This window comes from Vigna umbellata, chromosome 5 (genome assembly GCF_029865625.1).
Source record: "Vigna umbellata cultivar VRB3 chromosome 5, Vumbellata_1.0, whole genome shotgun sequence".
NCBI classification, from domain to species: Eukaryota; Viridiplantae; Streptophyta; class Magnoliopsida; order Fabales; family Fabaceae; genus Vigna; species Vigna umbellata.
The window spans coordinates 57,667,605-57,682,081 of record NC_142169.1 but is presented as its reverse complement, the minus strand read 5'-3'; the positions used below and the strand labels follow the sequence as shown (position 1 = coordinate 57,682,081).

The following is a 14,477-nucleotide window of genomic DNA, read 5'->3' as shown; positions in this document are numbered from 1 at the left end:
ATTTAAATTTTAAAATAAATTAAATTAAATTATTATTAAGGTAGTGAAGATTGTTTTTAATAAAAAAGAAAATAAAATGAAAAAGTATTTATTAAAATTAAAAATAAAATTTTGAAGAAGTGTAGGATGAGATCTAGGAGGTATAGGATGAAACACTCTCCGAAAATGTGAGAGAAACGGTTGAAGAATCTTTTACTAGATTTTTTTAGTTTTTTACAAATTAAAAACGTTTTTAATTAGGGGTGAAATAGGAATTATCTTAACTTTTGGAGGTGCGGGAAGAAAACCTTAAAGGTGCAGGGTGAAACCCCCTGTTGGTAGTGATAACAAGCCCATGACAAATACAATTCTAAACCCAATTTAACCTTGCGCTCCCCCTCCGATGTTCGAAGGTCACTGCCTCCCCGTTCCACTGCAACACTGAAAGCTCCTAAAACCCAGCAGGAATCCAAATCCCTCAAATATTCACCAAAGTTCTCAACTTTCGAACATTACATGACAAGGTTATGGTTCTAAACCTTATTTTCTGGGAACTTAAACTGTTTCTGACCCTGTTATTTGATTTGAAGAACACAAAATTCACGTGGGGTGTTGATTTTTGTCTGTTGAGAAGAGTGTAAGCGAGTGTACCATTGTTCAATATGCCTTCTGAGGACAGTTTAAGACAGAAGCTTAAAAAGAGGACTAAACATGTAGTAAGCATTCCAAGAAACACTTTGAGAACTAAGAAGGATGAAATTTCTTTTGAGAGAAATGGGGTTTTTGGCAGAGGAAACGAGACCGAGGGAAAGTTGAAGAAAAGGGTGAACTTCAAGGGAAAGCATTTAAGTGAAGAAATTGAGGAGAGAGGGCAGTTGAGGATTTTAGATTCTTCTGCGAAGAAGAAAGGGGTATATGCGAAGGAGGGGAGGGATAAAAATGGGAAGTTAGAGAAGGGTGTGGCGACATCCAAGAAGAGAACTTTATTTGAGAAAGGCGAGAAGAAAGTGAAACATGGTCCTGTTGAAGGGAACACTGACCATCGTACAATGTGGGTTCCTGGTAAGTTAAGGAATGTTGGTTCCAAGGTGAAGCGTTTGACTCACACGATGAAGGAAAGGAAGCAAAATGTCGTTTTGGCTACTGCTAAACCGAAAGTCAGGGGAAAGGAGGAGGGTAAAATGGGATTTTTTGGGGAAGATGATCTACGAAATGGTTTGGTGAAGAGAAGTAGAGAGAAGAAATCTGAATTGGGCAAAAGAAAAAGTAATGACGTTGTGTCTCCTTCAAGTTTTGTCCATAAAAAAGCCAGAGATAAAATGGGATTGGACCATGATGATGCTGAGACACTAGATGAGCGCCCAAAGAAGAAGAAAAGGGTGATAAAACTTGATCCTTATGATATCTCAAACAAGAGACTAGATGATGGCATTGGGGTTAATGGTAGGTAGTTTATCTTCCTATCTATGCATTTTTTATCGGTGCTGTTTGAAAAAATCTTCTGTCTTTGTTTTTATGCTAACATCTGTTTTAGAATCTTTAAAAAGTATTATGAAATCATACTTGTGATAATAAAAACTTTGTTAATGATTGAATGTTTTAATAAGTGGCAATTATATGTCCTTTAATTCTGAATAATAAAACAATATCAATCATTCACCCTTATCTATTAGTTTACGATATGAAAATGGTGGTGGCTGTGAGGTGAGTTTTAGACCTGTACTGAGATGATGAATTGCTTTTATGTAATGAAGACAAACAATTATGAACTTTGTTATTCTGTCATTTAATTCCCAACACTGCTAGGCACAGTATGAAAATGGTGTAATTTTTAGTTTTATGAACAAATAACAGTGAGATAAAAAACTTCTTTGATGTTGTTCATGAACACAAACAATAAGATTGAATTCCACTCGAACACTTTGACTTTTCCTGCAGTCTTCTTAGTCTTGATATTAAACACCTTTGAGCATCTACTCTATTGTTTTTATGTTCAGAAAATATCAGTATCAAGTATATATTTGACCGAATTACATTTGCATACTTCTACAAACAGCACTTTAGGAATTTGCTGATCCCGGAAAACTGATTATATACAATATTTGTTGAAGTTGCTGGTTGAGGTCACATGCTTGACCTCTGTTTATCTGTCGTCTGTATTTTCCATTTAGAAGTTAGTAAAAAAGATGCACAAGATGTGCTGTTCATCTATGAGATAGAATCACCGGATAACTGTCCTCCCCTAAACAATCAAGTTTTCTCTTTAAAGTTCAAATGCTGACTGTCTCTCCGTACTGTTTGTCTGTGACATACCAAATGTTTGTGCTTTATTTTGAATGTGATGTGATGTTTTTTACTGTTTATACCAATACCTTGTGAATTTCTTCCCTTTGATTCCCTAAGTTTGTTTCAGGAGGTGAAGAGGAGAAGGAAAAGGAGAAAGAGCCTGAGAAAGAACCTAAAATGTCCAAGAATGCCCAGTTTCGTGCAATTCAGCCCAGCCCTTCAATACTTTCCTTTGTGGAAAAAAATGTAATTTGTATGAGTAGGGACTTTTGATTGTTGTGTTGATTATGTTGTTCCGTTGTTATTGTGAATGCAAACTGTGTGTTGACTTCCACTTTACTATGGTTATTATTTACAGCTTTTGGGTAGGAGGCGCACCATTGACCTAAGAAGGGCAGGTTACAATATAGATCTTTCTGCACCGTTAGATAATATTCCCTTCTCTAGCAGTTCAGAACGAGAGAAAATAGAAGAAAATGTACGTTCTTGTTTAAGGCAATAAAAACAATAATATATACTCAGAATAATAATGGTTTTATGTTTAAGTATTGTTACTAAGCCTCTGTTAATATTGGCATTCTGGTCTGATTAACTGTGACAGGTTTTTAGGAATAAATTGGAATTTTTTGCTTCGGCAAAGGTCTCATCATCATTTCCACCTCCTAGTCTTCCAGAGATTGCATTTGCTGGTAAGGTTTTAAGCCGCCATTGTTTAATGCCTATTCCTTTGTCATTTTGTTTTTTTGGTTTTTGTATATTGTGGCATTGTTTCATTTATTTGGTTAGAGGTTTATATTTGATCATTTTTACCTTGTTCCTGGTTTCATTATCTTTAGCTGTTCCCATTGCCGTTATCCAAAAATTAGCATTAAACTTCAAAGAAGAATTTTGCTGTTCTTGTTGAGCCCTCGATACCACAATATGTGAGGAATGTTGATACATTCTAGGACATAATTTGCAGATAGTAAACTTAAGAACCAGTGGGAATTTAGACAAACATATAACAGAGGGGTGTGTAGGGTGCATGATGATATTTCTGATTGTCTTCTGGCTTTTAGGTAGGTCAAATGTCGGGAAGTCATCTCTTCTTAATGCCCTCACTAGACAGTGGGGAGTTGTGCGGACATCAGAGAAGCCTGGCCTTACTCAGGTAACCTTAGTTCTTAAAAGTTGGTAGATGTAGATATTTGAAAGATAAAAGTGTTGATAGATGAAATATGATTTGGTAACATTGACATATGACAAATACTCTGTAGACAATTAACTTCTTCAAGATGGGAACAAAACTCTGCTTAGTTGATTTGCCAGGATACGGATTTGCTTATGCAAAAGAAGAAGTGAAAGAATCTTGGGAGGAGCTTGTAAGTATGCAAATTATATTCAATTCTCAATGATCAGGTTGTTCTTGAATGTTTGGTTTAGCGTCTGAAGTATTATATTGTAGCAGAGGTGGTAGTGTTCCCATGCTTGAATGTTTGGTTTTTGACTTGTCGTGTTCTACCAATTCAGAAAGATTGTACTAGTGGGGCAAGAAAGAGGCCCTGGGGCTGCAGGGACATTAATTCAGTTCTGGATTGTGTTGTTAACCTGTCAAGATGAAAATAATTGTGGTAGCTGATTTTGTGTTCACTAAACTAGTTGAGTTGTGTTGGAAGTCTTACATCGACTAGAGATAAGGTCATTTCGTAGTTTATAAGTGGATGCAAACCTTACCCTATAAGCCAGTTTTGTGTGGTTGAGTTAGGCTTAAAGTCCACTTCTAACATAGTATCAGAGCCATGGTTAGAGACTATCCTAGCGATATTTGTTGTTTGCTGGGCATATTGTTCCACTCGCTATCAGGCTGCTATCGGACCACCCATTAAAAATGTCTAATCCCACGCCCGAGATGTATATACCTCGGCGTGAGGGGGTGTGTTGGAAGTCCCACATCGACTAGAGATAAGGTCATTTCGTAGTTTATAAGTGGGTGCAAACCTCACCCTACAAGCCGGTTTTGTGTGGTTGAGTTAGGCTTAAAATCCACTTCTAACAAGTTATCTCCTGGAATTCAATTTTCCATTTAAAAGCCATTTGTTGCTTCCGGTTTTACACTTCAAGGCATAGTCATGAATGACTGAAATCATGTTAGAAAATTTTCAATTTTTTTTTTTTTTGAGAAAATTAATAAACTTTCATCTAGATTGAGAATACAGATTACAAGAAGTTTTGAGGAAAATCTATCATCTTTGGTGACTAGATCAAAACATGCTGATATAGACTTTAGCACTGACCAACTCTTCAAAGCTTGGTTTAATGTTGATGTTAGACTTAAGGGGCCCACCTGCAAATTTTTGTGTAGAAAACATGTCATTTACTAAGCTAAGCATTCTTTCATTCATTGGGGGTCTGTTATTCACAAGATCATACCAATAATTAATGAGGAGAATAAGGTTTGGAGGGTTTAATCTGGTATGAATAATCTGTAGCTAATGTGTTTGGAATCATGAGTAAGTTATTACAGTTAGTTTAACAAGTTACTTTTAAATTTATTTGGAGGTTAATGAATTTGGGGTGGGGTTGTAAAGGAAGAAAATTATGCAAACTGATAACTCTCAGTGCAAGAGGAGACGTCCCTTGTAAGAGGATTCTGCCTCTTGAGTTTCTTTCTGTTTATGTGAATAACAAGAACCCATGTTTTCATATATCCCTTCCGTCTTTGCTTATTTTCTCTATCATGCGAGTCAGTGGGAAACAGAAAATCTATTAATGCTTGGTCAATCATGAATATGTTAAAATTTTAGTTGTCGCTTATTTGTCCAAAAACATTTTACTAATGCCTATTGGCAGCTGATTAATTTAGTGGAAGCTAGACATGACTTGGTTTTAGTTGAGCTATATAAACTTTTCATTGTTTTGTCTATCTTTTCTGTTGTAAAAATGCTCACAATAATAAAAAATAAAAACACCTGTCCTTAAAAACTTATCCGTGATGTATTGCACAAGTCTTCAAGATACAACAGGAACTTTGAAATTTTTTTTGAAGATATCAAAACTAGCAAAGAACTCTAAGAGGAGTAAGAAATTAAACCCAGGATAATATAATAAAGAAAATAGAAAAGAAAGAGAATAAGAGAATAAGGGAATGAGAGAAAGTTGTGTGTTTTGGAGAAAACATCACACTCTATTTATAGAGTTTGAAGAGAGACTTGAACTAGTCCAAGGTCCATGATTTGCAGAAGAGTCCCACATTGCTACTGGTGAAGACGGTTTCAAAAAATGTACGTTGGAAGAAAACCATGCCTTGCAAATGAATATGTTGGAAGCAAATCGGCTTTGCGGACGAAGTTGATGGCAACGTTCATCAACCAATGTCCATCCGCATTTAAAGGTGCTAACTTTCTTGTTTTTAGTTATAACTATTGCTAATGGGCAAACACATTGTATTGACATCGATGGAGTTGATTTCATTCTAATGGAATGTTCGCTTTCTAAAAGCTGTATTTATATTGCAAAAGTCAGCACCTTTAAATGCGGATGAATGTTGTTTGATGAATGTTGGCATTAGCTTTGTCCACAAGGCATGGGTTGCTTCCGATGTCTTCGTCTTCAAGGCATGGTTTGCTTCCAACGTCCTTTTTGTTGAATCCGTCTTCACCCGCAGCCATATACCAAACTCTTCTGCAAATCATGGACCTTGGGCTGGTTCATGTCTCTCTTTAAATTCTATAAATAGAGTGCAATGCTTTCTTCAAAACACACAACTTTCTCTCATTCCCTTATTCTCTTATTCTCTTCCTTTTCTATTTTCTTTCTTATATTATATTGGGTTTAATTTTTTACTCCTCTTAGAGTTTCTTGCTAGTTCTCATATCCTCATAAATTTTTGGGAAGTTCTTGTTGTTTCCTGAGATATTTGTACAACACATCGCGGATAAGTCTTTAAAGACAATAGATTTACTCGCCTCGGGAAATCTTTGTTTGTGGTTTTCATTTTTTATTATTGTCAGCATTTTTACAACAATCTTAATGACTTAATTGATTAAAATCAGAAAAATAATACTTGGATCCTAGTAAATTTGCCTAAAGGAGCAAAACCCATTGGTTGTAAGTGGATCTTTAAGAAAAAGTATAACCTTGATGGATCTATAGAGAAGTATAGGTTAGTAGCAAAAGGCTTTACTCAAAAACCCAACTTATATTATTTTGATACCTTCGCCCCTGGGACTTGGATTTCCTTCATTCAAGTGTTGTTAGCCTTAGCGGTGATACACCAAATAGATGTTAAAACTGTCTTTTTGAATGGCGATTTGGAGGAGAAAGTTTATATGACTCAACTTGAAGGGTGTGTTGCATCTAGTTAAGAGAATAAAGTATGCAAACTCTTAAAATCTTTCTTAAAATCTTTGTATGGGTTAAAACAAGCACCAAAACAAGGACGTTTTCTATCTTCGCTCTTGGATCGCATATGGAGTCATATCCGTTAGGATTTTCCATTTTCCCTCACTTTATTGTAGAAATTTTCATGGAGTGGATTATTGTTGCGTTATTATGTTAACCACTGGTCAACTGTATTTATGGAAAACCTCACATTGTAGGTGAAGGAGTATGTTTCCACAAGAGCTGGCCTCAAACGAGTATGCCTTCTGATTGATACAAAGTGGGGTATGAAGCCAAGAGATCATGAACTAATTGAATTAATGGAAAGGTAAATCATGCATGAGCAATTGGTGTCATGCATTGTTGTGCTATATTTTTGCAATTGTGTTGTGCTCCTTTGTTCTTTTCAAATACAAGTGTGACTTAAATTCTGATCATGTAAAGTCAAATTGGAGAGTCCTACCTAAATTTTTTTGACGAGTGATATCAATTTGCAGATCAAAAACTAAATATCAGATTGTATTAACCAAGACAGATGTGGTCTTTCCAATTGACGTGGCTCGACGAGCCATGCAAATTGAAGATGTAAGCACTGGTTATCCGAATGAACTGTGTCTGAAATTTAACTTTCTATTTTAGAGATTAACAAGTTTCTGCATGCATGATCACAGAGTCTGTTGCAGAACAAGTCTGTTGTTAAGCCTCTGGTATGATGATTCTTTTAGCAGTTTGTTCATACTATTCTATTTTTCATTTTTTTTTACTATTCTTGGGATTAATCTTTGGATTTCTTGTGATGTGTCTATTGCAGATGATGGTAAGCTCAAAATCTGGAGCAGGAATCCGAAGCTTGAGAACTGCTCTTGCCAACATTACTCGATTTGCCAAAAGATTGTAATAAGGTGTTCATATCTTGTTTGTTTCTTCTTTTTACTGCAAGTTATTTTGCTTATAGCCCCACCATGTGTACATAACATTTTTCTAACTTGCTACAACATTTGTTCCATGATCAATCATATTTTTCACTAGTAAAGCATAAATAGTCAAGAGTAGTAATGTCTACTTGCTTCAAACAGCATCATGTGTTTCATTTATTCAAACCTTAACAATGCTTTCTTTCTGGTGCAGATGTGTTACATATTCAAGACAGCACATCTGCATGGTGAGCTGAACTCGTTTGTTTGAAGTTCAAACTTCATTTTCCACAGGACAGGCCAAACCTATTTTATTTTTGGCTCTCACTGTCTAATTTTCAGTGGCATTGCAAGAAATTTTTGTGACTCTTTTTAGGTTCCCTTTTGTTTAGAAATCATTATTTTATATGGTCAAAAAGAATGAGTGTATGCATGTCAGGTAACCACTTAGTTTTCAAAGGATATCTATTCCCTCAGCCGCCCCACACTTGATTTAAAGGTTATTTTCATTTATTATTTTCCATGAGGGGATGAATGCCACTATCTTGTGTACAAGTTTAAATAATATATTGAAATTTAATGCTGATGGTGGCTATTCTGAAAGTTCCATTTTACCTACAAAAATAGTTCAAATATTTAGACATCTGGACACCATGACTAATCCAATTGTTATTAAAGACAAATTTAGTTTTTTTTATTTAAAAATAATAATCATGCAGGCTAAAGATAAATTATTTTTTAAAAGGGTAAGTAAACAAATTTTGTTGGTGATTCAGTGTGATATAGTCCAAAAGTTAATCTTTGCTTTAGGGTGATTTTCATGTCGTGTTAAAATTAGTTTAAAGATATGTTCTCTGATTATGTTTTAGTAGTAATGGTGGTAAAAGATAAATTTACTAATGTTGATAATAGCAAACATCCTAATTAATAATAATGGTAATGGAAATAGATATACTTTTTTCTTTCTATTATGTAATACGGTTATTTGACCTTATGAAGAACATTTAATTTTCTTTTTCAGTGTAATTTCGAACACGTTATGTATACTATTTCTCAGTTTTTTTTCTTTAAACAATTTTTAATGCATAACAAAAATAGAAATAGGGGTCACAATTGGTTGGATACATAATAAAATAATATTTCAAAGTAGAAATTTGTTCAAGCAAATACACCGTACTAAATTATCACTACACCCCTTCACATTCTCCTAGAACAACCTTGTAGAAGTTGTATAAATTAGTAATAAATGTGTATGGCGTCATCACTGCAGAATTAAAAAACCAAAGCATCTTCAAAATTTCAACCAGTGTGCATAGAAGTGCTCAAATTAAAGTTTGGCAAGTGTCATTATCATAATCATTTTTCCATGAATTTGACTTCCTAATCTGATCTAAACCCACCAACCACATGCACTCTTCCCACTCGGTGTTCAGTACAATAAATTATTAAATTATTAAATAATTAAAATAATTAAACTAACACGAATGAGTTTTATCTTAAAGGGATTAATCATCGCCTTTGTTTCTTGGGTCCAAGAGTGTGCACCACACACGCGCGCGATCTTCAATCACATTCTTCTTTCTTCTTCAGAGAGCAAAATGTGTCCTCTCAGATTCATTCTCGTATTCTTGTCCGCAACCCTCGCCGGTTTCTTCGTCCTCCGGAACCTCAGATCTCAGCCTCCGACCACCGAAGACGACGGCGACACGGTAGCTGTTCCATCCAACCCCAAAATCTCAGACTCCTCCGATGCTTCCTCCAACGCCACTTCCAAGGTTCACCCACTTCCCCCTTTTGCCTCAATTTCGCAAAAGCTTTGTCTTTTTAATGTAACCCTAAATTTGTGTGGGTCCAGGTTCGCGCTCTGGTAGTGTCTGGGTTCTGGACCTTCGTGGATATGGCTAGTGGGCGATATCTATGGAGGCATTTGGTCTCTAACTCTTCCAAGAGATCGTGACGTGTGTTGTTGCACTTGTTCGGTTCCATGATCTCTTGGGCCCAAAATGGGTGATTCAACGCTGCCTCTGATGTTGTAATTTTTGGGCGAATTTGGATGTTGTGTATCATATAGCTGTTGTTCATAGTGTTGGTGTTTTTTGTTGTTTGTTTTTGATTGGTGAAAACTTCATAACTGCCATTATAATGATAATAGGCCATTATAATGATAATAGTGAAGATGAAGCCTATGCTTTTGGTATATCATCGTATATGAAGCGTGTGCTCTTTTCAGCTTTTACTGTTTCTGTTCTGGGTTGCTGGGTTCTTTCTTTTACAAATGTAAAACTGTTAGAATAAACCATCGATTTAGTTTTGAAGTAGTGTATTTTACGAACGTTCAAGGACTAATTTGAAGGATCTTTCTATACTTAGAGGCACTATTTAGTTTGATTTCAAAGTATGAATTTTCACGAGTAGTGTTTATGCTCTCCTCTTGTTGGATTCAATGAGATTTAGTTGCATGCATTGCCATCGTTTAGCAACACAAGGAGTCTGGTGGTGTATATGCATATATGCAGGAATCTCTATACAACTCAATGCAGTGGAACATAGTACACGTTTGAAATGACATGAGTAGTGTTCCCTAACTGGATCCGAATGCTCCCTTTAGTAGTCACTTCCAATGTAGTATCATTACCAAGCTTCACACTTTTATGGAGTCCTTCCTCATCTATTTTAGTAAACCAAAATTTATTACCAGTCATATGATTGTTACAACCTAAGTCGAGAAACCAATCTTCTATTTGTATCGAATGTGTCACCTCTTCATATGCAACCAACAAAACTTCATCCTTAATGGTTGTTGCTTCTTCAAATGTCACGTAATGAGCTTGTTTTGCTACTCTAGGACACTCGTATTGGAAATGGCCCAGCTTGTGGCAATGAAAACACTCAATGAGTGCTCTATTGAAAGGTTGTCGTCCACATTCTCTCCCTCGTTCTCGACCTCCTCTACCACTGGCATGGCCACAATCACGACTTGCCCAATCATATTGTGTGTAACTTGCAGTACCTTTTCTTTTGGTGGTTGAGAATCTTACATTCGTTGTTCATGCACAAGCAGACTCTCATGAAGTTTATCAAGACTCAAGGTACTTAGGTCATTGGCTTCCTCGATGGAACATACCACATAGTTGAATTTTGAGGTTAAAGACCTAAGAATTTTGCTAACCACTATATTATAGTCAATTGATTCACCGTTGGCTCTCATTTTATTTACAACACTAAGTGTGCGCCCAATGTAGCTGTCGACTTTCTCATCGTCCTTCATTGTTAGGAGTTCAAACTCACGGCGAAGTGTCTGAAGCTGATCACGTTTAACCCTTATTGAACCTTGATACTTCTTTTGCATGGACTTCCATATTGCCTGTGATGTACTTTTGTCCAGAATTGTTTCCAGAATTTCTCGGTCAATGGCCTGAAACAAAAAAAATTTCACTTTTAGATCCTTAAGATGCGCATCTTCTACAACTTTCCTTTGAGCCCCGATTAATGTCAAAGTTAGCACTGAAATTCCATGTTCTACAAGTTGCCATAGTTCTTTGCTACGTAAGAAAGTTTCCATAGCCATGGACCAGAAGTCATAGTGTCCATCGAAGTGTGGGATAACTGGTTGAACGAATTTTTTTGAGATAGACATGACTCTTCACACTGTTTTCTCACTATGTATCACTGCGTATCAGGCCCCTTATGGAGCTCTGATACCAATTGTTAAGGCTATAAGAGAATATGCTGATGCAATTTGTTGGAGCAATCGATACTGATTTTGCACGCGGAAATATTAAAATAGAGTACGATATAGATTATTTAAAAGCGAAGAGCTTGTTCCGTCACTTTAAAAAATGGTTCTTTTAATTTTCTCTTAAACGTTTTATCGAACAGTTGATGAGCAGAAAATATAAAGAGTGTAGGGAGTACAAAAAATCACACAAATGATTTTTATTCTAGTTCGAATCAAAAGATTTTACGTCCAGTCGTTAATGACTATGAATAATGATTAACTTTTTCACTAAAAACAGTTTTACATATTACAATGAAAGTGAATAGAAAATAACAGTAACAAAAAACACTTTCCTTCGACAAACGAACCGGAAGAGTACAACAAAAACCTTCCTTTGACAAACGAACCAGAAGCAGCAACTCTACCAACTTGAAGAGAACCGCTCTGACCTTTGACACACAAAGCACGAGCTTCTCCTATTCACAAGACTTGACAAGAGCAGGAACTTGCACTTGTGAACTTCCTCAAATTTCATTGTATTCTCAAATTCGCAAAAGTTCCCTTCTAAAGTGTTTGGCAAAGGTATATATATATATATATATATATATATATATATATATATATATTTATATATATATATATATATATATATATATATCCTACTGGTCTGAAACTAAAAAGACGCATTATAACTGCTAGTGATAATCGATTATCTGCAGACTTGGAATAATTTAGAATATTTATTCTTCAACCGATCGGTTCCAGTTCTTCACCTCCTTCTACCATTCAGTTTGAGCCCTAATTGCCTTATGCTGTTCGGTTTGAGTTTGAAACCGTTCGGTCTTCAACTTGTGTTCGGTCAGTATTCATCTTGTGTTCGGCATTGAACTGTTATACACCGTCCAACCTTCAACTATTACATATCGTTCGATCTTGATTGATAGTGACCGTTCGGTCTTGGTCATGTCTTCTACCGTTCGGTATTAACTGTTTGGTCCTGGTGTCTTTTCTTACACATAAATGCTTTTAAACTCATACAACATAGGTCTTCTTATTCTTCACTTTGTAACATCATCAAAATCATTATCTTCAAGACACCAATGCTCCTCGTTGGTAATAATCTCCCCTTTTTGATGATGATAAAAAATGCCTTGTTTAAAAACATCTTTGTGTATCTGCATAGAATACAAACTTACAAATAGGTTAGTAGTAACTGCTAGAAGTTTGTTCAGTTTGTTCTTCTCCCCCTTTTTTATCATAAGCAAAAGGCAAGTAGAAGTACTCCCCCTCAAAATGTTCTCCCCCTCAACAAATCAATTTATGCAAGAAATGATGACACGAAGAAGAAGAAAAAAAATTTAATGTACCATATGAACCATCCGGTTTAATTAAAAGAAGGATAACCCAATTACTGTGTACTTCTTAAACTCGTTCGATAACTGACGTACTTCTCCCCTCTTCATCCCGTTCGGCATGCCTCTATCACCGCTCGGTGTCTAATTGATATCGTTCGGTTACCTATGTTGTCGTTCGGTTACTATTCCAGACCCCAACAATCCTATCCTCCTATATCTTAACAAAATCAATATTGATTGCAAGCCATGATAATCGATTATTCCATGTAATAATTGATTATTTGCGAACCTAAACTTTTTCTTAAAGCTTAGAATAATCGATTATATCCTTATGATAATCGATTAAAGACGCTGGAAGTACGAAAAACTTGAAAAAATCAGAAATCGTAATTCTAATACATATCTATTACCCCTAAAACTCTTTTAAGATCATCCTTTTTAGAATTGAGCTTGCACTGGTCTTTCAACTTTTTAGAATGATTTAAAAGTGACTTTTGAATTGTTTATTTTAGATATCACACATGTACCAAGCTTTTGGTGCAATTTTAAACAAATATAGATGCATCATACAGACCTCAGAAATAAACAATTTAAACCAGCAACTTGTTATCAGCAAACGACCTAAAAATGGTTTGGTGAGTGAAAACACATAAGGCTGTTAAAACTCAAGATTCTTTACCATGAATATGTTTAAATCAATGAAGTGAACTTGTGATTACAGCTGATTAATGCTAAACAACAGTGTTTCTAAGATTCACTTATCCAAATCCAATTATGTGTCAATTCAAACAACTCCACCAATCAATTTTAGATATAATGAGTCAAATAATTTTTGGACACCAAATTGGTCTCAAGGACAGTTTAGAAAACTTGAATAAGGCACTATGAAATGATTGCAAGATGTTCAACATTGAACTAGTGGTAAACCAGAATTGGAAACTGGAAAATTTACTCAAACAAGGAAATTTTGTTAGACAGCAATCCCGTACGAAATCCCATAGTACCAGGAACCATGTTATCCAAAGATGACGAGGGAACTCTAATAAATGCCACAAAGTTTAAGCAAGTCATCGGTTGCCTCATGTATTTAACAATCACACGTCCATACTTAATGTTTGGAACAAGCTTAATCAGTAGATACATGGCCAATCTGAAGGAATCTCACTAGTCCGCAGTTAAAAGGCTTCTCAGATATCTTAAAGGCATAATTCAATATGGTCTCTTCTATAAAAAAGGAAGTTGGAACTTACATTGTCTGTCTAAAGACTGGTCGAGGAGGGGAGTTCACATCTAAAGCATTCTCAGAATTCTGTGACCAGCAAGGCATTTCCAGGCAACTCACAGTTGCTTACACTCCTCAACAAAATGGAGTTGCATAGCACAAGAACAGAACAATTATGAATGTAGTAAGAGTCGTACTTTATGAAAAATAGGTTCCCAAGACCTTCTGGCCTGAAGCAGTAAAATGGTACATTCATATCCAAAATAGGAGTCCCACAACTACAATTGAATACAAGACACCTGAAGAGACCTTTTGGAGTGATACTAAAAACAAATCTATGAAGATTTGACCCAAAACGGACAATATCTTACTAGTATGGAGATATTTATATGTTAAACCTTCCTAACATTACGAAACATTGCTTGAGCTTATTATTGGGAAAATTTCTATCATCATTTATCCATCTGTGGAGGGCAGTGCCATGTCAATGTTATATCATCTTGCACTGATTGTCACAAATCACAATCAAGATGAGAATTTGTCTTGGTTATGATAGGTTCCAGAATTACAAATTTATGTAACATTTGGAACATTTGAGTTTTTCCACTTAAGGCCTATACAAGAAAAGTGCTGGATGGTTAAAA

The 14,477-nt window shown here is 35.6% G+C and overlaps 2 protein-coding genes across 2 annotated transcripts; both read left to right on the top strand.

Annotated features, from left to right (window-relative positions):
* Positions 1-372: 372 nt before the first annotated feature.
* On the top strand, positions 373-8,141 carry LOC124835093 (P-loop containing nucleoside triphosphate hydrolases superfamily protein). Its single transcript, XM_088092081.1, has 11 exons — positions 373-1,422; positions 2,393-2,511; positions 2,624-2,743; positions 2,867-2,954; positions 3,324-3,415; positions 3,522-3,626; positions 6,843-6,952; positions 7,122-7,209; positions 7,296-7,331; positions 7,436-7,526; positions 7,753-8,141. The coding sequence occupies exons 1-10, from the start codon at positions 642-644 to the stop codon at positions 7,520-7,522; spliced, it is 1,626 nt and encodes a 541-aa protein (XP_087948207.1). The 5' UTR covers positions 373-641; the 3' UTR covers positions 7,523-7,526; positions 7,753-8,141.
* Positions 8,142-9,033: 892 nt separating this feature from the next.
* LOC124835086 (uncharacterized) lies at positions 9,034-9,774 on the top strand. The gene is made up of 2 exons (XM_047309962.2): positions 9,034-9,313; positions 9,394-9,774. The coding sequence occupies exons 1-2, from the start codon at positions 9,137-9,139 to the stop codon at positions 9,493-9,495; spliced, it is 279 nt and encodes a 92-aa protein (XP_047165918.1). The 5' UTR covers positions 9,034-9,136; the 3' UTR covers positions 9,496-9,774.
* Positions 9,775-14,477: the final 4,703 nt, after the last annotated feature.

Coding starts and splice junctions, on each gene's coding strand:
- LOC124835093 (XM_088092081.1), top strand. CDS start 642: ATGCCTTCTGAGGACAGTTTAAGACAGAAGCTTAAAAAGAGGACTAAA. Junction 1,423..2,392: donor TGATGGCATTGGGGTTAATG/GTAGGTAGTTTA, acceptor AGTTTGTTTCAG/GAGGTGAAGAGGAGAAGGAA. Junction 7,210..7,295: donor GAGCCATGCAAATTGAAGAT/GTAAGCACTGGT, acceptor GCATGATCACAG/AGTCTGTTGCAGAACAAGTC.
- LOC124835086 (XM_047309962.2), top strand. CDS start 9,137: ATGTGTCCTCTCAGATTCATTCTCGTATTCTTGTCCGCAACCCTCGCC. Junction 9,314..9,393: donor CCTCCAACGCCACTTCCAAG/GTTCACCCACTT, acceptor GTGTGGGTCCAG/GTTCGCGCTCTGGTAGTGTC.